The sequence below is a fragment of the Pezoporus occidentalis genome, unplaced genomic scaffold (assembly GCF_034315485.1).
Source record: "Pezoporus occidentalis ecotype Australia unplaced genomic scaffold, CSIRO_AGI_Poc_V1 ctg18, whole genome shotgun sequence".
NCBI lineage: Eukaryota > Metazoa > Chordata > Aves > Psittaciformes > Psittacidae > Pezoporus > Pezoporus occidentalis.
In genome coordinates, this window is record NW_026913640.1 from 8,983,802 (window position 1) to 9,007,088 (window position 23,287).

Genomic DNA, 23,287 nt, shown 5'->3' on the forward strand with positions numbered 1-23,287 from the left:
TGTGATGCTCTGCCACTTGCTGGAGTTCAGAAGAAAACACTGATTTCGCTCAGTAAGATAGAGCATGCCTAAAGCACGAAATGTCAGAAAGCCAGGGGGTGCTTTTTGCCCATTTATCTTCCCTTTCCTCCCTGACTACAGCTATTTAACCATTAAAAGGGTCTCGCGGGCGGCTCGCTAGACACGACCCCGGGACACCCGCTGAACACCACTGCCGTTTGCGGCCTCCTGGAGGCGCTGCCTGATAAGAACCTCCAGCTCCCAAAGAGGCCACCAGCAGGGAGGACCCGGGAGCCGCCTTCACCTGCGGGCCGTGCCCAGGCCCAGCAGCCTGAAAAGATCCCCGCCGCTGTTCCCGCCCCACACAGCCCGGCAGGACAGAAGCGGCGGTGACTGCGGACGCGGAGCTGTTGATGCCCATCAACGGCTCTTTCGCCGCGGAGGCTCTCGGGAGCTGTAGTCCGAGCGCCGATGTACCGCCATGCGGCTGGGCGGGAAGGTAGCGGTTCGGGACTACAAATCCCAGCATGCTCAGCGCCGGGGCGGTGCCCAGCCTATGGCGCCGGGAGGCTGTGCGATGGCGGCAGGTTTGTAATAGAAGAAGGTGGAATGGGACTGTGGCTTGAGGAGCGGTGTTGGTGCCTCCGCCCCAGAGCCCGTGAGGGGCCGCGGGTGGGAGCTGTCGCGGTGCGGGTGCTGTGGGGCTGGGAGAGCGGCGGGCGCTGGCGGAGTCCTCGGGACATCGTCTGCGAGGGGGTTGCAGTGCCGCGGGCTGGGGCCGTGTTCGCGTTCGCGCTCGCGCTCATGTCCGTGGGGGAAGGAGAGCGCCGGGCCTGGCCTGGCCTCGCCTCTCGGCTAGGCTGAGGAACACGGCTGTTCCCTACCTTCGTCTCGCCTTGCCGGGCCGGGCCGGCTCCAGCCCTGCCAGCTGTGTCGGGAGGCGGTAAGGAGCTGTTGCCAATAAACTTCAGGGGAGCTTTTAACTGTCAGCTGCCGCGAAAAGGTCTGGTAAAGGTGACAGGAAAAATCGCCCTGTGGACTCGTTCGCCTGAGCAGGAATCTCTTCCTCGCTCGGAAACTTCCAGTGGCGTCTCAAAAACAGAAGGCAGTAGGAAAGCATTTTCCTAAGGATATTTTGCTGTTTCTCTTAGTCATAGTCACTGTTTCAAACAAGCCTTTTTACAGCTGGAAGAAGCTAACAGGCAGGATGGTTGTTGAGTTCCCATGAGAAACTGACACGAAAATGATAAGTGCTTCATTGAAATATGTGTGGTAAAATGTTTGTATTTATATGGACGTATTTGAAACTTGTCATTAACACGAAGGTCCTGTGCAGGAAGTCTCTCAGCTCCTTAAATCATCTCTCTTTTTTTTTGTTGCAGGCATTAAAAAAAAAAATCTGAATCCCTCTCTGTACTACTGAAGAGGCTATTATACTTTGTAGTATTTGAGATAATATTAACTGCACTGTTAGTCTAAAAGTTGGAGTATGTTGATTTTATGTATAGAAAGTGTTTGTTACTTGTCCAAATTGTTTCTGTAACCAGCAAAAAAGTAGATTGTGACTTATTTTTGTAAATAAAATAGGTTGGTTATAAGAGAGTAAGTTTATTTTGCTGGTAATTTGTTACTTGTACATTTATTATTCTGTTTATCTGTTTAATTTTTAGGTGCTAAAAGTAGGTAACCATCCATGCCAAATACCTGGGACTTTGAAGGTGATATTCTACTAACCCTACATAACATATTGTTATGTTAATGCTGCACCAGCAAATAACTTGGGATACAGTTTACAACATGCCAACTATTGAAGATCTGAGTAGTGAACAAAACTTCATTGAGTGTTGGCTGTCTGATAGTTCCCGTGCTGGAGTCTTATTAGATCCTAGTTTTACTGGTTTGAAAATCAACAAAGAAAACTTGTTATCTGGACCTGAAAATATCATAGCTTTCCCTGCTGAAAGGTTGCATATTTCAGAGAGCTGCTCTGTAAGTGATGACTCCTTGTGTGAAGACTCTGTTAGCTCTTGTGCATGTCAGCAGTATATCACCGAAACATCTTCAGCAGCAGCATGTAATGCAGAAACTTTTAAACCAGACTTTGTCCATCGTGAAATGGATGGTCAGAATAAATCTGATCACAGCGATCCACTCTTACAAAAGCTTGAACAGGTAAAAGGCTTAAAATTTCTTGATGTATCTCATTAAGATTTATTTCGTTCCTGCATATGATTTGTCATACCTGGAAGTAAGCAAACTCACTGCAACATAGAGAATACAGCTTAAAGAGCAAGTCCTAAGTCACAGTTATGCATGAATAAAAGCTGGTGTCCTCCCCACTGATGTGCAGTTATTGAGAGTCTACTTTTTGTTGTTTCCAGCTGGCACAGGTTCCAGTTTAAAATGAAATTGCATTCAGTGGCAATGTGCTTGTTCTTAAAATCTTTTTACTTGGAAATGTGCACACAGTTTTATCACAGGTGTGGTCCAATTGTTGGTCTGTGGAAGGATTTAAGTAGGGCTTCTGTCTCTCCTTTGGAGGAACTGGAAGTAGCATATATGTATGTGTTGGAGATAGAAATGGACACAGAAGCCCACCAAGTGGTTGGTAGGGTACAGAGTGCCCTGGCCCTGCATTGGGCTTGAGACAGGGCCAGGAACTTTGCTACACAAGGAAATGAAGACTGGAGTACTGAATTTAATCAGTATTTTAATTTTTTTTTTGGTTGGTTGGTTTTTTGTTTTTTTTTTTTTAGGCAGCTTCATGAGTCTTAATGTTCTCTGATGATCTTTTTCCTCCTCTCTTGGCCTTTTGTGTCAGTACTGTTCACTGAGACTGTTGACTGAGATCTTGGAGAGAAGGGGGGGAAAAAAACCCCATTGCACTTTCTCTAAAGCTTTAATTATTATGAAGTATTTCACATTTGAATAAAACCACAGCTTAGCAGAAGTTAATTTTAAAAGAGCAGAATTTAAATACTTTTCCTATGCAGCAGAAGTGAGTGTTCTGATTCCTGTTGTTTGCAGATTGGTCAATTAAAGACTGGTGGAACTGTTAACTGGACAAAGTGGAAATAGCAAATGTATTCATAGATAGGAAAATTCTTAATTTCCTTCATGTTAAACTTACCTAATGGAAAATGTTTAAAACAAGACCTGTTGTCTCCGTGACACTAATCCTGTGGTACATTCTAAGTAAGCTTAACCTCAATACATTTGTATTTTTGCTTGAAAAGCTGAAGGAATTGCAACAACAGAAACAGGAGCAGCTAAAGAAACAACAGATGGAGCAACTTCAAAGGCTAATGGAAGAGCAGCATAAGTTACTTAGCATGGTATCTGGCCAGACAGCAATTCTTGGTAAGTTAAGAAAGAAACCGTATGACGTACTTTGAGAAAACTGAAGAATTTAGTCTCATTTTCCAGTTAAAACCTGTAAGCATATTCAGGGTTTTTCACCTTAAGACTACTTGAGTTATCAAAAGATAAATGCTGCATTGCTCCAGTGCCTGAAAGTTAAGGGTAGAAGGAAGACTGTCCTGTTTTTATAAAATGCCAGCTGTAATTGTAACTTGGTCATATGAAGAACATACTTCAAATATAAATTACACTGTAGAACAAACAGCTGCTTTACTTTCTGATGAACTGTTTCTCACAATATTTTTGATTGCTTTAAGCTGTCAGTGTAGCCAAATTAAGTGTTCTCTCCTTGCATGTGCTCTCACAGCACAAATTTCTTCTGGTGATGCACTGAAGGATCTGTATTTAAAAACAAACACTTGTAGCCTGTATCAGTTTTCCAGTCTTATTTGCTGTGTGCAACAGAAGGGGACAGTGCTGGGCTGGGAAAAGCTTTGAGAGCTGAGCAGGAGTATTTTCTCTTGTTGGCAGTATAAATCCAACCTGTCCTAAATGATTATTTTTCTTTCACTCTGCCTGCCTCAGAAGATGAATTTAGGGCTTAGTTTAGGAGAACAAAACCCCAGATTGTCTAATTCCTTTTTCATGGTCACTAACCTAAGGATGGAGCTGGGTTGTCAATCTTGACTTTCAGTGTCATTTCTCCTGTAGAACGGTGGTGGTGTAATACACGTGTAATGACACAGACTTTCTTTTTTTTTTCTATTAATTTCAAGGCTATCCTCTAATGGCTGAAAGTCAAAAGCCGAGACCTGGGCATTCAATGGGCTTAACTACTTTACACCAGTTGCCATCATCTGGGTATCAGAACATCTTTGAAGACAGAGCTTATGCTCCAATTGGTTCTCCACATGCACAAGACAGTGATGTTTTACTAAAGTTAAACAGCAAAGAATGCACCTCATCTTTGAAGAACAGCCCTTCAAGAGTGCCTGCCTGTGAGAAACAAGGTCTGGGTGTGCCTATGAAAATGCAGAATTGTCTGAAAAATGAGGAAGACAAACACATTACTGGTTAGTCATTTATAGAAGATAACTTGGTGTGTGGTGGGTTATTTTTCCCATTGTAGTTACTGAAATTTTCTATTACTTATTGTGAAGATTTTATACAAGTGTTGGTTTACTTGATTTGTAGTTTGGTTTACTGACAGCTTACAGATCTCGGGCTGCTCCTGCTGATGTCCGTGTGGGTTTTATGAAAAGCAACATGAGGCAAAAATCAAGTTTTTCTGTCTATATGAAGTGCTTGTCTGTTTTAGGAAAAACTTAAAACCATTACTGCTAAAGCTTACATATGATAAAGACTGAAAATAGAAAATAATGACAGATACTGGATAGCTGAATTGTTTAGGCTGAACTGTACACACATTTTCCTGAGGAAAACGGAAAATCACAACTTATCCAGGGATGCAGAATGCCTTTAGACAGCTCAGTTATGTGGATTAGTGACTGAACTGGAATTGGGAATCAAGATGAGTTTATGGGGTCGCACCATGTGACTAAAAATTTTGTGTATGTCAGGAGCAGTGCAAAGGGGTTCTTTCTTTCCTACTCTTCTCAATTTTACCATTGGCACCAAATGACTAGTCTGCTGCTATGACTGGAAGAGTGGTTTTGGTTTTAATCTAGCAGTTTAATAAGGTTAAACCTTATTAATCTGTAGAGATTATAGGGGAAAAGGTACGGCATTGCATTTCATTATACTTCATACCAGTTTTAAAACTTTTAATCAGAGGGCTTGGTTTAAGAGTATGTGAAAGAATGAATTGAACCTATTTTATACCTATATACATGGGAAACAGAAGCTTGGTAAGAGCTCTTCAGTATAGTAGACATCCAAATTTGTTCATTTATTTTATTTTTAAGCCATAAATTAACAATAGCAAAGAAGATGAACAATCAGAATGGGTTATTTAAGGTCTGTGGAAAAGTTTTAATGCATAATTGAAAGTTTCTTGCAAAAAAAAAAAAAGAAAAAGCTCAAATTCAAGTAAGAATTAATTTGGGCGAATTTTAGGACTATTTCATGTAAGAGTTCAGACAGACTAAATTACCATAAAGCTCCCTCTGGGTTTTAATCTGACCTGAATGTTGCTTAAAGTGTGAGCTGAAAACTGATTTGTTGGTGGCAAGAAAAAAATAAATTTCTATTAATTTCATAGGAAAAAACTTGTGGTGTCCAGAACAAAAGAAGATGGAAATATTAATGGAGAGTGAAGATGATCACATTGATCCTTTACGTGTGGAAAGTGCAGATCTCTCTGAAAATTCAAGCAGAGGAAAACATTTGTGGACTAATACAGAGGAAAGGTAAATCAGACAATTGTTATGCAGCTTGTATCAAATAACTTGAGTTTGGTTGAATTCTCAGGCCTGATTGAAAGGGTCTGATATTCTCAATCTGTGTAGTTTTCTCAACCAAGAAGTGCATTTTGCTAGGTACTGTGGAGAACTGTAGTAAGAGAGGCTATGGCTTGAAATTGATTATGCTGCGAAAGATGTACTGTTGTCTATTGGCTGAAGAGGTGTATGCAGCCTAAGGTAATGGTAGCTTAGAAACACAGTTTAGTATATAAGCAGTTATAATTACTGTTCCCAATTTGATTTGTTACAAACTCCTATCTACTGGTGAAAGTAGTAATGTGAAGGAGGAGTGTAAGGCTGTGACTGTTTAATTTGTTACCAGGACTTACATTTGTTTAAACATCTGCATATGGCTAGAAGTAATAATAGTGCTTGTGGCAGAAGCCTTCTCATGTATGATAGAAGCTTTGTTTATGGAGCTGATAGAGTAGCAGTAATGGCTGGTATTGTTTTAAACCTGTGCTGTGTCTGACAGGTCATTGCTAAAACAAGAAGTTCCAAGCTATGGTGGGTTGGGCCCAGCCAGAAACTAAGCACTCACCGAGCTGCCCACTCAGTCTGTCCCCCAGGGCAGAATTGGAGAGGGTATCTGAGAAGCCAACTTGAGAAGACTTGTGGGTTGAGATGAAAACAGTTTAATAAGGAAAGGGGGGGGGAAGGACCACAAGTGATGCATAGGCAGTCACCCTCCACCTCCCACAGGCAGAGTGATGCTCATTTGGTCTCTGAGCAACAGCTCCTTTTAGAAGACCAAGCCCCAGTTATTGCTGCTGAACAGGATGTTATATTGCATGGAATGGCTCTTTGGTCAATCTGAGTCAGCTATTCTGGCTGTGTCCCCTCTAGGTGTCTTGCCCACCCCCAGGCTACTTCCTGGGGGCAGGGAGCAGCACGAAAAACCAAAGCAAGCTTTGATGCCATGCAAGCGGTGTTCAGTAATACCTAAGACATTCGTGTGTATCAACACTGCTGTAGTCACAAATCCAAACCACAGCACCGTATGGATTGCTGTGAAGAAAGTTCGCCAAATCCCAGACAGACACAGTACTGCTTTGGAGGCAGAGGACTATCAAAGGGGGAGGTAAGGAACACAATCTCAGTAGCGTCACTGAACTGGGTAGGTGATACTGTAGAAATTGGCAGTATGACTAAAATATGAGTGAAAGTTTGGTGATCTGGGCAGAAGAATCATTGAGAAAAGCAATGAAAGAAGAAAGAGGAAACCCTGCCTACAGTATCTTTTAGATATGTATATTAATGATAGCAAGGATTTCATAAGACGTTTCTCAAAAGATGAACAGCTAGTGTTACAATGCATTTCTCAGATTGGTCATTAAGTGTCAAAGTATCTTATTTGTCATGCTTTATGTAATTACACCTTAGGTCTTCGAACAGCAGTGACTTTAAACACAGTTATTTTGCATAGAAATGTAAGATTTGCTTTTTCTCTATGTATTTTCTTTAATTACACTAGACCTATTAAAGCTGTGATTCAGGAGAAGAAACAGACATTTGAAGAATACCTGGAAGAACAGATACAACTAGAAGAGCGGCGTCTGGAGCAAACCCAGAAGTTACAGGTTAATTATTTATTTTTTTAATTTTTAAAGTGCTTTATATATTGTGCCAAGATGCTGCAGCTGCTTTAAAAATGTACAAGGAAGATTCTAGCATTAAAAGCTGACACCACATGCAGTATTCACATTATTAAAATAAAACAATAAGCCCCAAATATTTCACTTAAGATGACTTTAGAAATCCAGTGGAAATGTACTATATAAATTCCTACTCATATGTTGGGTTTATTTGAAGAAATCGTCAAATATAAGGGACTTTTTAACATTTGGTGTTTTACTTTTCCTCATCTTTACTTTTCCTTTTTCTTCAGGAGACAAATGGATCAGCCATTCACAAACCAGTGATCAAACGACCCTTCCTCAAAAGAGGAGAAGGATTAACAAGATTCACTAACACCAAATCTAAAATTACAAAACCTGGAGAAAACGCCCTAAAACTCCACCAGAAGTGTTCAGATGATGGAAATGTCATTAAAGTGGACAGAGCACAAATACAGACGAAAACTCTGCCTCCTGGCAAAGAACTGGTTCCTGGGAACCCTGTTGCACTATGTAAAAAGTATAATCGCCCCAATAAAGCCAAACATTGTCCTATTCCAAAGACTTTGGTACTCAGGAATCACAACAGAAAAAATACCTTGCCATTAGAAACAAGAGTGCCACCAGGAAAAAATCATGACGTACAGATGAAAGATTTTTTCCCATCAGAAATTAACAAAAAAATAGAAAATAAAGAGAATATAGTAGAATTTACTAAATCTAACACCAGCAAGATTGGAAACAGATTACCTGGCACAGAAAAGCCTCAGTTGTCTTACGAGCTGTTGAGTGCCTTTTCTAATTCTAAGTGTCCTGTAGGTAATCCTGTAAAAGATTCAGAACTGTCTTTTGAAGTTTCATTTCAGAATAAGCTGGAAAACTGGGAAAAGGAAAAAGAAAAAGAGAATCTAGAATTAGATGAATTTTTGTTTCTAGAACAAGCTGTAGATGAGATATCTTTCTCAAGTAATTCCTCATTTGTGCAGAGGATCTTGGATCAAGATCAGCAAACTTTAAAAGACCACAGAATGTCTTCCACCCCTATCAAGGCAAAACAGCAGCAAGTCAAGGCACTGGCTGTTGAACTTGTAAATAAGACAAATAAAAAGGCAGATGGTATGACACAGGGAAATACGAATGATAGAGCAGTTATGCATACAGCCTCACATTCAGGAACAGCTGTTAGGATGAAGGATCCGTTGAATAAAATGGATGGTGTGGTATTTTCAACTTCTTCCATGACTGCAGCTCCTGATTTAAAAAGTAATCAGTGGATTGTAAATGAAGATAACGGTGAGGGCAGTGATAATACTACTATAGATTCTGAGAGTGAATTAGAGTCCACATTAAAGGATGAAAATGAAGATGCTCGGACATCCTTTATGAGTCATAGAGAAAGTGATCCAGAATTTTTTGATTATGGGGGTTCTGTTACAGACCTCAGCAAAGAAAGCAAAAATGGAGATACTGACCTTGGCATGTCGGACAAAGATTGCACTGCACTGTCAAAGCAGATTAGAAAAGCTTCAGACCATCAGAGAAGCATGTCTTGTATAAGTAGGAGTGAGTTTGAGTTTGATGATGAAAGAACATGGAGTGATCTTGATGAAAATTATGTTAACAGTGATTTACCTGAAAAATATACTAAAACACCTTTACAGATGGACTTTTCTAGTAAGAATGATACAGTTGTCCCAGAGAAAGCAATAAAGAGAAAAGTTGCTTCAAAGAGAGGAGATGAAATGTCCAAAGAGTCTACAGTGGACAGTGATTCAAATGGACCTCTTGTATCAAACCTCATGAAGAAACTGTTTCCTTCACTGAAACCAAAACAGAAGGCAGGACGTCATTCAGAGCATGAAATCAAATCAAATGTGGAACAGGAGTCAGGAGGTGAGAGAACAGTAAGTGGTAGGAAATGTTGAAGACAACCTATTACAAGTCTTTCCTTCGAACACTTTAGCTGAAATCTGACATTACAGAAAAGGATGTAAGTACAGACTTCTACTGCAAGGAATGGCTCTGTTCTCACTTTTCATCTCCTCTCCTGGTTGAGTGTCTGATGTCACATTTAACAAATATGCAGCTTGCAGAATGAGGATGAGCAGTGCAACCTGTTGTTTTTTTTTTTTTAAGGTATTTTTTTCCCCCTGGAGGCTAGTTTTCTGTCAAGAGTAGCTCATTGAATTAACTTGATCTGGAGCTGCTTGATCACTGTTCCCAAATCAAGGGAAGTATCAAACGCATGCCAAAATGAAGCGGTACCTCCCTTTCCACTACCGTGCATGTTTACACTACAGTAGGGTAATGCTGTCCACTGTTAGGTTGGCTTATTCACCTTATAAGGATGTGGCAGCTCTGTCTGTGTTTTCTGATGTTAGTATAATATTTAAAGAATTCATGTGGAATGTGGGAAATGTGGATTAATTTTTGTGTCCTACTCAAGTTGATTTCAATTGTGGTTATATTCTGGGGAAGGTCTGCCTCTAAAGGCTCCTGTTGAAGCTGTTGCATTTAAGTGAGATCATTAAAAATGCAGTTGTTTGATGAAAGCATGATGGCATAGCGTAGCATTTAAATCCCTTCTCTGTAAGGTGGCAAGATCTTGATTTCATACTCTGCTCCAGCGAATATTTAGGATTTTGGTTAGGTTTTTGAGAAGTTCATAACAAAGCTGCTACTTCTGCTTATTGTTTTGTGGAGAACTGATCTTGTAGGGTTGTTTAAGGATGCCTGTTAGATGTTTACAGGAAGAGAGGTAGGGTTTTTTTATTGAGCCTCGGAGCATTTAAGGGTAAATGAGGTAACTGCCTGCCTAGACTGCAGCATCAGGGTCTAGGCTTTTCTGTTGCATACTCAGAAGTGGACTGTTAAAACCCTGAGAGTGTTAGGTAGTGAATGAACAGGAAACTGGCATGGCAAAAAAGCCCACAAATCCTGTTGTTGGCCTCTGCAATAGATCACACAGTGATGATGGGTGTGAGCAGCTTTTGCTGTGAATAAAACTTGGAAAAACTTAACAACCATGAACTTTCCTGTTTGATGCTTGGCCCTTATACCTTCATCTAATTTCTTTGGATTGATGTGAAGCCCTTAACATTCCATTTGCTAATATATATTTTGTTCTACAAAGATGATAGATGTAGTCAGTATTTGAGGTATTTGAGTAAATAGCATCAAGTGCTTTGAAATGTCACTTCAGTGTTAGCTGAACAGTAGAAATGTTTCACAATACTACCACTACCTTTAAAGTTGTACCACTTGATTTTTAAATTGATTTGCTTTTTAATTTTATTTTTTAACTGCTGTGTAATAATGGTTTACTTCAGCCATTATGGATGGCTTTGATATGGATGCTGCTTTTGATAACTTGTACCTGGCTGTTCTTTGGCAGGAAACGCTGTTCCATCCCAGGTACTGAGAGAAAGACTCATTGAACTGGAAAACGAAATAGAGAGATTCAGAGCTGAAAACACGAGTCTGTCTAAACTCCGTGAAGAAAGAGAGCATGCCTTGGCAAATATTAGGTAATTGTTAATGGGAACAATTCAGGCTAACATAATATGTTCCAGACTATCCTAATGTCCAGTTAATAACAGCACAGGTAGATAGTTGGTGTGTATCAGTTACAGTGGAGACACAGGTCAAGAAACTGATTGTTGCTCCATGTTATGTATTAAACTGTAATTATTACTCGCACACAAATGATAATAGTAAGAACCCCTTCTAGTTTAATATAATATCCTTAAAGGCTATACTTGGGACAATTTGTATACTTTTGTTCCGAGTGATAACATAGACCTAAACTGGTCTTGTAAAACAAATCTGCATACTAACATGACTTGTGCTCTTTCTTAAATCAGATGTTTGTGTGTAGAAAGAGACTATTTTCATTTGAACTGCGGAACCTACAAATAGCATACAGAGCAGAATAATTATCTCTGGTGGCTTAAATGTAGCGCACCTATTCCTACCAAAGTCACCTCTATTTTGTTTGGAAAATGCATCATGTTTTTGGCTGATTTGTGACCTCCTGCTGTTGGCAGATTCTTTTTCCAAGGTACTTTTGGAGAAATGGTGTTCTACTGCTTTGAAAAATGCTGGAAGATTTTAGCCAAAGCTTCCTTGAGTCAGGATAACTTTTGTGACTAGAAGATATAACAATAGAAATTGTTGAACTTCAAACACTAAGTGACAATTCGGACTCCTTAAATAAATAATACCATTTATAGCTTCAGTCTTCCTTGGCGTAACATGCTGTATTGGAATTAATGACCACAAAATTCAGAGTCTTCATTTTCTTCCCTGAAATCCAGATGTGAAGTAGTTTTGGCCTAAAACAAGTACTTTGTTTCATAATTACAGGAAAGAAATTGCAGACTTCCAACAGCAGAAAGCCCAAGAACTGGCTGAAATAGAAGAGTATAAAAAAAAGGAAATGAAAAAACTGCAAAGGGAGCGTAAAGTTTTTGAAAAATACACGACAGAAGCAAGAGCAATTCCAGATAAAAAAGAACGTGATGAAATCCAGGTATAAAAATATATTATTCTTCTAGTCCATGGAGGAATGTGTAAATTCATTTAAAGGCAGTCAAGAGCTAATTGTAACTTAATTGAAAGGTTGCAAGTGATTTCAAGAAAGGAACTCTTAGCAGACATATTTGGTGGTGGACTTGGCAGGGCTGGGTTAACAGCTGCACTTGATCACCTTAAAGGTCTTTTCCAACCTGAATGATTATGTGGTTCTAATTGAAGAAGGGAACTACAGTCTTAGCAGTTTTGTTTGATGACTTTAAGGCAAAACTCCCTCATGAGCAAATCTTTTTGTCATGTTTTCATTCTGAAAACTGCCCATTACTATGGTGGAATGATCTTCAACTTTGATATAAAATTACTGTAGTTAATATTAAGTTGTAAGTTTTTATTCATAGTGGTGGATCAAAATGCAAACTAGAACTGCACTTGAGTTTTATTCTGTCTATAAGTGTTGTACAGTAAATATAGTAATCTACGATTTAAAAAGTTACATTTTGTTATTACTTCTAGGTACTTCTAGGTATCAGAGATGTAAGAAACAGAATCTTTTTGTTCCTTCATTGTCAGGATATGTGGTATGACATGTACAGACAAGTCACATGGTTCTCCCTCCTTCTTCCTTGCAAATTTTCCTTATTTCAACAAATTGAAGTAATATTTGCTAGACTGGCCAGGCAGATTCACATGTGTGTTATGTGATTGTATCCTCCTTGCTTTCCTGTGTCAAGATTTTTGAAAAGTCCTCTCAGGGGTAGCCTCAGATTTAATGTTTGTGTCTCAAGTGTATTTGTACTGGCCAATCTATGAAGTGCAAAGAATGTCAGGAGGGCAATAAAGATGCTTCCTGTGACTGAAGTTTAGCTTGTAAAGTTGACAGTCTAAAGTAAATAATATCTCTTTCAGGGAAGAAAACTTTTTCTACTTTTCACCCTTTGCCCCATTAAGCTGACATTTTTTTTGTGTGTGTGTGTGATATATTAAGAAAATGAAAATTTATAAACATGCATTTTTCTAAGGCTTTAAAACAGCAGATTGCAGAGTTACAGGAAGATTTAAAACGAAAAGAAGCAAAATGGTCAACCACCCATCGACGTCTGAAAGATCAAATAGAAGCTTTAGTAAATGAGAATATGGAGCTAAAAGAGGAAGTAAAAATTATGGAGAGGTTTCGTTTAGAAGCCTGGAAGAAAGCAGAAGCTGCTGGAAACAAGAAAAAAGTAGAAAATCCTGAGATGAATCTAAAAAGGGCAGAATCTGTAAGTTATTAATTTTGGTGTTTTAAATTCATCTGTGTGGATAATCTTGAGGTTTGGATCATAAACTTGGAATCCAGTAGCTACAACTTCGATGTTTAACTAATCTTGGAATTCCACTAGTGGTGACAGACACAGAATTTTGTTACTATCACATTATCTCCAAATGCTAATGTTCACAATGTGCAGTGTCCATTCTGGTGAGGAGCTCCTCTTAGAATTTCAAAATGATGCAGTTATAAGAGAGAAATCACAGATGGGAATCTAACCTGTGAATGTCTGCAGCTTAAGGACCAGCCAGACAAGCCCAGCAGTTCACCACTGTCTAAAGCATTTAGATTTCATTTTTAAGCTATAACACTTATTCTGGATTGCATACACCAAATCAACATTCTGCAGTTGTCTGTAGTGAGGCAGCAGACAGGAGAAAGAGTTCCATGGTATAGCTTGGGCTACATTACACAAGCCCTCTGCTGATCAAGTCTCAAAAATGTATACTTTGTGAGGAAGGCTTCCAGTAAATTTTGTGTCGCGTGGTGTATAAATTTTGTTGCTGTATGAACAGTTATGAAGAAATCTCACATTAGCCACAAATAATCTCCTTCCTTTTAGTGTCTTCCAAACAGAGGCCCAAAAAGTCAAACTGTATCTCCACTTCTTCCAGTTCAGAAGTGCACCAAGATAAATGGCAAAAGTTATTCTCAGACAAAAGGTATTCATGTTTGTCTAGCAGAGAACTTACAAGTCTTAAAACTAATGTGGATTTTTGCTTGTATTAAAAGAATGCATCATCATGTTAAAAGTAGGCAAGAGAATACTTGTAATGGACTTGAGCATCTGGGTAAGTAACTTGCAGGGCAGGGTTCTGGAGAAAATAGTGATGAGACCATTCTCAGAGGAAAAATGCTTCTGGTCATGTTTGGTGGTCTGGAACATACCAGAAGCTGTGTTCTGAATCCCAAATGGCATTCATCATGTGTTGAGTGCCCTGGAGCTGAATTGCAGGTATGGTCTCATGAGGGTGGAGCAGAGGAGCAGATTATCCTCCCTTGACCTGCTGGTGATGCTCCTTTTAATGCAGCCCGGCATAGGGTTGGTTTCTAGGCTGCAAGTGCATAGCCCTGGCTCATGCTGAGCTTGAATTTCTGTTTCTGCTGCACTTATGAAATGTAGGTGTCCTATACAGTTTCACCTTATATAACAACACTTATTACGTGTATCTGGGCAGGAAAGCTTTCTAGAACACCTGCATCAGGACCAGCTGCTAGTGACAGAAGTAGCTCTGAGACAATGACAGCACCAGAAGATTCTTCTAGGACTTCGATGGTAGTAAGTCCTGTATCTTGAGTTGATTTTTAAGGGGGAGGAAAAAGCTTAAGATAATAGTTACTTGTACTTAAACGAGTATCTGGAGTGTGACTGGTGAAGCTGTTGACTCACCTTACGTTCAACTGCAATTTTATTGTCATACCAGAAAATGGTCGTGTTGTAGTCCATGCTTTTTTACCTGTGTATGTTTTACCTGTGTCTTGGAGTTGAACAGTTTTTTGGCTGAGGAAATAGAAATCTTGCACTCCCTTGAATTTTGCAAGATGTTTTACCTTTTGAGAGAGGAGAAAAAGATGTATGTTTGTATGTGCCATGCAGGGCAACCATGCAAGAGTCTTGTCAATAGTTGAATTAATTCTTACATTAGTTACTGCAGGTAGCATTCAGGCTTTATGAAACTTCATCGTTTCATACCTTGGCATGGATGGCTTCAGGCAGATGAGCACCATGCTACAACACCCTACCGAATTCCACTTTAGTCCAGACTACAACCAACCAATTATTGCTGAGTCTCAGTCTGTCTTACCACTTCAGCTAACTAGGAGTTGCATGAAACCCAGATTGTGTTTATGCCTTCCTGATCATCCATGTTTCCTGAAATACCTGTCACCTTAGGACAAAAAAGATGTATAAAGACAAAGCTTGATTTGGAGTTTATGCTTAGATTGTTGTAATTTTAGGATGTTTCTCCTAATGAAGCTTATGTATCACTACCATTTGGACCTGCATATACAGACAGTGAAGAGATACAGAGAGAAACTGCTTATCCTGATGGAAAGGTAAAATGAGAGCTCAGTTACTTGAAATCCAGGAAGCCATCTGTTGTGAAAGATGTATGAGAACATGCCTGTGATGGCTCAATACTGACCTTTCTGTAATGTATTCATTAGGTTGAAAAGGTTTTGAAAAATGGCTGTCACATCATATATTTCCCCAATGGGACATGGAAAAAAGTGGGTTCTGATGGGAAGACCATAACTATAACCTTCTTCAATGGGGATGTGAAGCAGGTTATGCCTGATCAAACAGTGGTATGTATCCTAAATCTTCTGCATTTTTCTAGAAATACTGATTTAAATGCACATGTGCACATATGTACAAAATTTCTCACTAGTTACATTGAATCCAAACTGTTTTCTGCAGGTTTATTATTATGCTGATGCTAAGACTACACATACTACGTACTCTGATGGCTTAGAGGTCTTGCAGTTTTCAAATGGACAAATAGGTAAAGAAATCATGCAACCCAACCCACTCGCAAAATTGCTGCCCATCTATCTATCTGTCCATCTATCTGCGTGTGTGTACATACGCACACATATCCACACCTGTATTTATGTCTCAAAATACGTTTCAGAGAAGCATTATCCTGATGGCAAGAAAGAAATTACCTTCCCTGATCAAACTATTAAAAACTTATTTATGGATGGGCAGGAAGAAAGTATCTTCCCAGATGGTACCATTGTTCGTGTTCAGCGGTAAGCTTCACCTTTCAGGTACCCCCAGCCTGTAGATGGGGAAGGAGCCACAGGGCTCACTGCCGCAGGCAGTATTTGGGTGCATCTACAAGTTCACATTTGAATATACAGTACTGTGAACATATATTTACTGCTAGAAATCTTGGGTTTTCTTTGGTAGCTTGGAGGAGGCACAAAAAATGCGTGTCTATTATCTCATTCCCTAACTTGGGAGATTTTCCCAATTTGTGCATAATTCTAATTCTAGAGAACATGCAAGAATCTAGCTCATGGAGCAAGCAGCTCTGATAGCTGATAACAGATGGGCTTAAAACTTAATGTTTTGAGCACTTTCCTGGACTGTTCCAGCAATAACATTTAGTGCAGAGAAAGTGCAGTTCTACTGCACTCAGTTTTGCAGAAACAGGTTTTTTGAGTACCAACCAGCTGCTATGGTACTTAACGGGCTTTTCAGAAATACTCTTATTTGTTAAGTTCTTCCTTCATTTTGGTTTGCATATTTAATGTTTGTTCTAAGATAAATTTAAGCCTCTGTATACTACAATGTTACTAACACCGCCCCCCCCCAAACTTGTATATATTTATTTAATGCAGAGATGGAAGCAAAACTATAGAGTTCAGTAATGGCCAGAGAGAACTACACACAGCACAGTTTAAGAGACGGGAGTATCCAGATGGTACTGTCAAGACTGTGTACATGAACGGACAGCAGGAAACAAAGTATGTCTCTGGGAGAGTAAGAGTAAAGGACAAGGATGGTAATATTATCATGGACACCAAGTTGTAGGTAACGTTGAAATATGAGCACAGTAGCAAAAATAATGTACACTCCTGTAACCAGGAATAAAACCCATTCATGCTTGTTGTGTGTATATATTATTTATAGTTTTCCTGAAATAAATTTATTTTTTGGTGTTACTATATCAGAGCTTCTTCTAATGTTTTTCCCATTTCTACTTTAAGAAGCAGTTTATTGGTTCAGTATTTTGTCATGTGTGGTTTAAAGGGTGATTTTTTTTTTCCTCTTTTAAATTGGCTGTCAGAGGAAAAAAAAAAAAATCACACAATTGTTGTAAATTACCTTACTTTAGACATCTAAGACAAGATTTCTCAATCCAAGGTAAAAAGTTGTGTTGTGTGGAGACAGTGTTCTCACAGGAGAATGGAAAGTTGGTACATAAACTCTGAATAATCCTGAAAGCTACAGCAAGGCCATGCGAGGCCCTAGGAAGCTTAAGCAAGCAAGATAAGAAGCTGGAATTCACAGAGCTAATGAGAACTACTGACTGTTGGTAAGCTTTCGAGGTCAAGTTCTCACACCTGTGCTTAACCAATTATGTGTTAGTCACTAAGGGTCTTCAAGACATGTATCCAATCATAATATGCCAAATCACTGTAAGTGCATGTAAGAAACAGTATTTAAGGGGTTAAGGCTTTGTAATAAATGGCTTTTGTCTGATCATATTGATCTCTGACTGAGTCCATATATTTTCTGCGGCAAACGGCGCCTGAAGAGGGTCTCCCCCTATTTTTTATTTTGAAACTGAAGGAATTAAAGCACGTGTCACCGAAGAAATTGGGAAATGTGAAGCCGCAGGGACGTCAGCTGGGTTTGATCCGGCAGGACCAGAACTGGGAGGTAGACGCCTCAGAACAGAGCCTTGTGAGCCCAGGAGACACTGCGCTGTGCAAATAAGGCAACAGCCGATGGGGTCTGGAAGAGGGTTAGGATGGAGAATCAATTAAATAAAGAAAAAATGGTCATCCATAAGCTCTTCCAGCATATCTTCTCAGTGAGAGGGATATGACGATAATCTGTTAAAAAGAATATTGCTCTGGAGTAAAGAAAAAGAGCTGATCAAGGGTGTTAATGAAGCTTTTGATCTCTGGACTTGGGGAAAATATTGGGGCACACCTGTGGGATCAAGTTACTTCGCCTAAGGAAGTGAAGTCTCTTGCTGCCCCCTTGTTACTACTGAAAGGGACTCTAGCTGCAACGAAGGCTGAGAAACAGGTGGCAAAATCTGCTTTCATAGCTCTGACTCACCTTCACAACAGCAGGGCTCAGCACCCGGTGCTACAGCCATGGTAGTGTCGTCTCTTTTGGGCATAAAACACTCTGGCCAAAAACCGGTGCGCAGTAAGGTACGAAAGTTTGAGGACCCTGCGCCTTTCCCCTATCCTGTGTCGACAACACCTTTATAGGCGGTAGCGCCAGCTGATACTCGCGAGCCAGTAGTGGCTACTGAGCAACCCTTTTCATGCTGCTACTGCCCATAAACTTAATCTCCAAGATTTTTGCTGGGGTGGGAGTCTTCTAAGGAGGAGAGCGTATCTCCGAATAAATACCCACCTCCAACACCTACACCACCGCTTGTATCGCTCCCGCGGGAGCCGCAAAATGAGTGGGACTGGGGACAATGGACAAAATCCTTAGATAAACAATTGCAGGTTTGCGAGTCTGTCTGGGCAAACTGGGGGAGGAGAGGGAGCAAGCCCCAGAAAAACCGGGTAAGATCAGTCCTTGTGATGTGTCTTTACCACCAACTCCTACATCTAATAAAGCGAATCCGAGTGCCATGAGATGGCGAGGCTGCATTCAGGATGCAATCATAGACAGTACTATTTTACCAATAGATGTTCCCGCTGCATTTCCTGTTATTATAAATACTCAGGGACAGCCTGTCTGGACTCCTATGGACTGGAAAGCTATGAAAGAATTTAAGGGAGCAATTACTCAGTATGGGTTGTCTTCCCCATATACACAGCAAATGTTATCTGCTTGCTTTTCTAGTTCTGTTCTAACTCCAAATGATTGTCTCAGAGTGGCTGTAATTTTATTAACTCCTTCACAGTTCCTACGTTTTAAAAGTGGGTTTGAGGAGCTTGTTGCAAGAGCTGCAGATGAGAATTCAGAGTGTAATCCTCATCACCCTTTGCCCTTCTTCCATCAATCAACAAAAATGTTAGCTCGACAGTTTGGACTGTCCCTAACAGATGCCCGAGGCATTGTGCAATCTTGTCCTGATTGTCAAGGCCAAGCACGAGGTATAGGCCTTGGAGTCAACCCTCGAGGCCTCCAGCCTCTTCAGCTTTGGCAAATGGATCTGACTCATGTACCCTCTTTTGGGAAACTGAAGTATGTCCATGTTACTATTGACACTATTCTCTTACAGGACAAGCTATTCCTGAACGAACACATCAAACTTTGAAACAGTTGTTGGAAAAACAAAAAACGGGGGAAGAAGAAGGTACACCGGTAGCAAGGATACAGAAAGCTGTATATGTTACGAATTTTGTGTGATTGACAGGAGACTTTAATGACCCCCCCTCCTATAATACATGGTAGAGTTATCCAAAACATATATAAAACAAAAAAAGGGGAGATGTGGAGGCAGTGTTCTCACAGGAGAATGGATAATTGGTACATAAACTCTGAATAATCCTGAAAGATGCAGCAAGGCCATGAGAGGCCCGAGGAAGCCTAAACAAGCAAGATAAGAAGAAGCTGGAATTCACTGAGTTAATGAGAACCGTGGACTGTTGGCAAGCTTTCGAGGTCAAGTTCTCACACCAGTGCTTAACAAACTGTATGTTGGTCACTAAGGGTCTTTGAGACATGTATCCAATCATAATATGTCAAATCACTGTAAGTGCATGTAAGAAATAGTATATAAGGAGTGAAGGCTTTGTAATAAATTCGGCAATCGCTTGATCACATTGATCGTCTCTGTATTGTCCGTGACTCCCGCGTCAACAGTGTTGGAACCCTTGCCATGGAAAAATACGGCAGGTGGCCAAATTTAAGAGTGTGGGTATCAGTTTACTTACTGCTTGACTCAAAAGAGTAAATAAATGGCAGTATTCCTCATGGTTGATTAAAAAAAAGGTGGGTTTTTCATAAATGCAAATAAAACCCACATGTTGAAGACGAGCACGACAGCTCTACAGGGTATTGCAACCCTGTACAGCACGTCTGCTTCATACTAGAGTATGTACTAGAGCTGTGAAACGGGCATTTGATCTATGTGTAGAAATATCTCAAGAGAGGGTGTCAAGAGGATGGGGCCAAAGGAATAGTACAAGAAGCAATGGGTACAAACCTGTGTGACATAGAATCATAGAATCGTTAGGGTTGGAAAGGACCTTAAGATCATCTAGTTCCAACCCCCCTGCTGTGGGCAGGGACACCTCACACTAAACCATGTCACTCAAGGCTCTGTCCAACCTGGCCTTGAACACTGCCAGGGATGGAGCATTCACAACCTCCCTGGGCAACCCATTCCAGTGCCTCACCACCCTAACAGGAAAGAATTTCTTCCTTATATCCAATCTAAACTTCCCCTGTTTAAGTTTTAACCCACTACCCCTTGTCCTATCACTACAGTCCCTAATGAAGAGTCCATCCCCAGCATCCCTATAGGCCCCCTTCAGGTACTGGAAGGCTGCTATGAGGTCTCCACGCAGCCTTCTCTTCTCCAGGCTGAACAGCCCCAACTTTCTCAGCCTAATTATGAGTAAGTTTATGTGTGTATGGGCTCAAACTGAAACACAGGAGGTTCCCTCTGAACATCAAGAATGTGAACATTTTTACTGTGTAGGAGGCTGAGCATTCAAACTGCTTGCCCTGAGAGGTTGTGGAGTCTTCATTGTGCATGTTTTTTTTTTGATGGTCCAGATAGAATTCTCCATGGGGAGACTGACAGGTGCTAAGCTTTAAATGTCAAGGATATTATTACACTAATACAATAGAGATGTGAGGTTTCTTTGGATACTACAGCAGTAAAGGAAAACAAGCTTTCAGATGTATGCTGAGCAAGCTCCTGTTTATTCCAACACTTTCAAATGCACGCTGCAGCTTCAGGCATAGGAAAGAGGTGCAAGGATACCCGAAACACTGTTGTCATCATGACAGAAAACAAAGCCCCAATGCAAACATGTTCCAGAACAAAGACTGTAACACTCCCCCACCCTAAACTGTTCACTATCTCGAGGTCATACTGGATAAGTCTGTCACCAAATATGCCTGAAACATAAACAAGAGTTACAGTAATAGAACTATCATCTTCCCTCAAAGAAGTCTAACAAGACAGTAGAATAACTGTGCCCAGCAAAACTTTTAATCTATTTCTTTTCAACTATACACCAATGGCATCTACTCTTAAGAAAAAGGGTATTGCTGAACAATACTTAAGGCTCTAAGGTTGAAAGAAGTAATTGTGAACAGCTTCACTATTTCAAGATTCAGAACTGTTGGGAACATTATCTGCATCAATTAGAAGAATGCTTATTGAATAGGAGGGAAAAACGCTACTTAACAGAGTTGGCCAAGGAATTTGAAAATCTAAGTCTCCAGTATTCGCTGTAGACAACACATACTGTAAGGCTGTTCATTAAAGATACTCCACGTTTGCCTAGATGTATGGACATCCATGTGGTGGTACCCTGGATCAATTTGAGAGCCACTGGCACTGAACACTGAGGTCAAATGCTGAAAATGAAGAGAAACAATTAATTTTGATTGTTAGGGCAGAGTACACTCCCACACATCAACTTACCTTGCTCAGTTAGTTGCTGGCAGCAAAAGCTCTGTTTTATTGCCTTAGGGCTTTTTGTTTCAGTACCTGTTAGTTCTTAAAGCTACATTATGGGCTTCAGTAAGGGGTACATAAAGAAATTGTATTTTTTTAAACAGCTTTTTATTTTGTTAAAAAGAGGGGAAGTGTAGACAGGGTTTTTTAAAACAAATTCTAGTTGTCAACATTACTGACATTTCAGATGTCTGAACTCACACTTTTGCAATGGTATCAGTATGTAGTTCATATTCACTGTACTTACACGTCACTCGTCCAAATCTGCAAGTCCCATTTCTATCAGTTTCATATGAACTAGACTTTTGCCATCTTCATACAGAGAAATGGTGACCTCTGGTGAAAGAGCCTGAAAACCAGAAGTTCACAAGGTACTGACAGTTAACATATCTAAATCTCCATCCAATCAACAGTACAAATTACTGTACTGTTTGTACTGTATTGGCTATACTCCCTGCCTAAACGGAACTGTGACCATACAAAGAATATTTCTGGTTTTAAGTAAAGGAAACTGGTTTCAAGCCAACAGGAATACTCAGAAACCTCTTGACTGCAGGATTAAGAGCACCACAGGATTTTGTCTCTTCGACAGCATTCCTTCATGGTAAATGGTTCACAATTCCAAATTATGAGGTTTCACAGTAAAACAAGTATTCAGAAATTAAGAGTGCTAGTGAGAATTTTAGGGTAAGCAAGCATTAGGAGGGAAAAAAAGAAAGTGTTCTCACAACTATGGAAGCAGAGAGCCGTTTTCCTTCAATGCATCCTATCATAGCCCACAAAGCGTCCACGCTCCATTCTGGGGAATAAGGAATTCTTTCCACATGTCTGTCATATAAGGCAGGCTTAAATCCAGCTAACAGCGCTCGCACTGCCTGAACAGGATACTTCAGCAGGTGAAAAGGTATGTGACGCAATCTAAAACAAAAATGGAATGTGTTTGCTTGCAACAATCCACCTGTGAAGCTAAACTGCCAGAACAGACAAAGGGGTAGCTTAATGGCTCATGCAGTAGGTTTATGATGTGGAATCTGGGATCAGAGTCCCTGCACTACAATAACATGCCAGTGTCAGAATGAACAATTCACCAGGTAGGTCTAGGCCCTCTGAAGATGCTCAGCATAGCAACTATCAAGAAGCAGGTCAGTATCACACAGACCCCACACCCACGGTCCACCAGGCGCCCTGGCTCCCCATTACAATGCTTGTGGAGGAGTCTCAAGTGCCTGACACAGATCTGAGCACAGGAATGCAAGAGCAAGTCACCACAGTGCAGGCTCCAAATCTGGTGCATCTGGAAAATGACACCTTCTCTGTGATTTGAAGTGCTTCATGCCCAGGTATGCTTTAGACACAGTGCTGGAAACAGGTACCTTAGTCCTATATTATCACCTTTGCATTCTTCTGTCTATCTCAGACACAAGGGAATGGGGAAGCTGAGCAGGAAAGTGCAACCCTGAAATAAAACACTCTTTTGCATGACCCTATAGTCTGTGAAGCAGGGAATCTGTTCAAATCTCCATTTTGCCTCATCTTCAGCAAGGACCTGTAGGTTCCTCAATGAGCTCAAGAGCAAGTCAAGGTGATTAAGCAGTACATATAAAATGTGAAAGTGTTTCCAGATAGAAAGTTCAGACAAGCTTAGAGGACCCCCAAAGCCCGGGGTGTTTGAGACACTTAGCTGACATCTGTGTGCCAGCA

The 23,287-nt window shown here is 40.4% G+C and overlaps 2 protein-coding genes across 11 annotated transcripts in view; one reads left to right on the plus strand and one right to left on the minus strand.

The window, feature by feature from the left end:
- The first annotated feature begins 404 nt into the window (after positions 1–404).
- CENPJ (centromere protein J) lies at positions 405–16,913 on the plus strand. Of its 6 annotated transcripts, none has more exons than XM_062615253.1 (17): positions 405–587; positions 1,671–2,172; positions 3,237–3,360; positions 4,137–4,370; positions 5,582–5,729; positions 7,258–7,363; positions 7,672–9,310; positions 10,794–10,926; positions 11,765–11,930; positions 12,952–13,191; positions 13,801–13,900; positions 14,417–14,517; positions 15,198–15,296; positions 15,408–15,548; positions 15,661–15,745; positions 15,875–15,995; positions 16,590–16,913. In XM_062615253.1, the coding sequence occupies exons 2-17, from the start codon at positions 1,753–1,755 to the stop codon at positions 16,780–16,782; spliced, it is 4,050 nt and encodes a 1,349-aa protein (XP_062471237.1). In that variant the 5' UTR covers positions 405–587; positions 1,671–1,752; the 3' UTR covers positions 16,783–16,913. The 6 variants fall into 6 exon arrangements, with proteins under 6 accessions (XP_062471237.1, XP_062471232.1, XP_062471236.1 ...); XM_062615248.1 differs by having other exon boundaries at positions 406–587; positions 4,137–4,433; XM_062615252.1 differs by having other exon boundaries at positions 410–587; positions 4,137–4,433; positions 7,672–9,292; positions 14,417–14,514.
- The window catches only part of RNF17 (ring finger protein 17), a 68,568-nt gene continuing 52,685 nt past the window's right edge, over positions 7,405–23,287 (minus strand). For all 5 annotated transcript variants that reach the window (XM_062615244.1, XM_062615247.1, XM_062615246.1 and 2 more), the window contains 4 exons: positions 22,315–22,504; positions 21,834–21,935; positions 8,150–8,279; positions 7,405–7,719 (listed from right to left, as the gene is read on the minus strand). In XM_062615244.1, the coding sequence (XP_062471228.1) occupies positions 21,837–21,935; positions 22,315–22,504 (289 nt within the window). In that variant the 3' untranslated portion in view covers positions 7,405–7,719; positions 8,150–8,279; positions 21,834–21,836. The remainder of the gene's footprint in view (positions 7,720–8,149; positions 8,280–21,833; positions 21,936–22,314; positions 22,505–23,287) is intronic.

Excerpts from the sequence above, each read along its gene's own strand:
- CENPJ (XM_062615248.1), top strand. The coding sequence starts at position 1,753 with ATGTTAATGCTGCACCAGCAAATAACTTGGGATACAGTTTACAACATG. Across the intron at positions 5,730-7,257 it reads TGGACTAATACAGAGGAAAG|ACCTATTAAAGCTGTGATTC; the intron begins GTAAATCAGACA and ends TAATTACACTAG. Across the intron at positions 10,927-11,764 it reads CATGCCTTGGCAAATATTAG|GAAAGAAATTGCAGACTTCC; the intron begins GTAATTGTTAAT and ends TCATAATTACAG.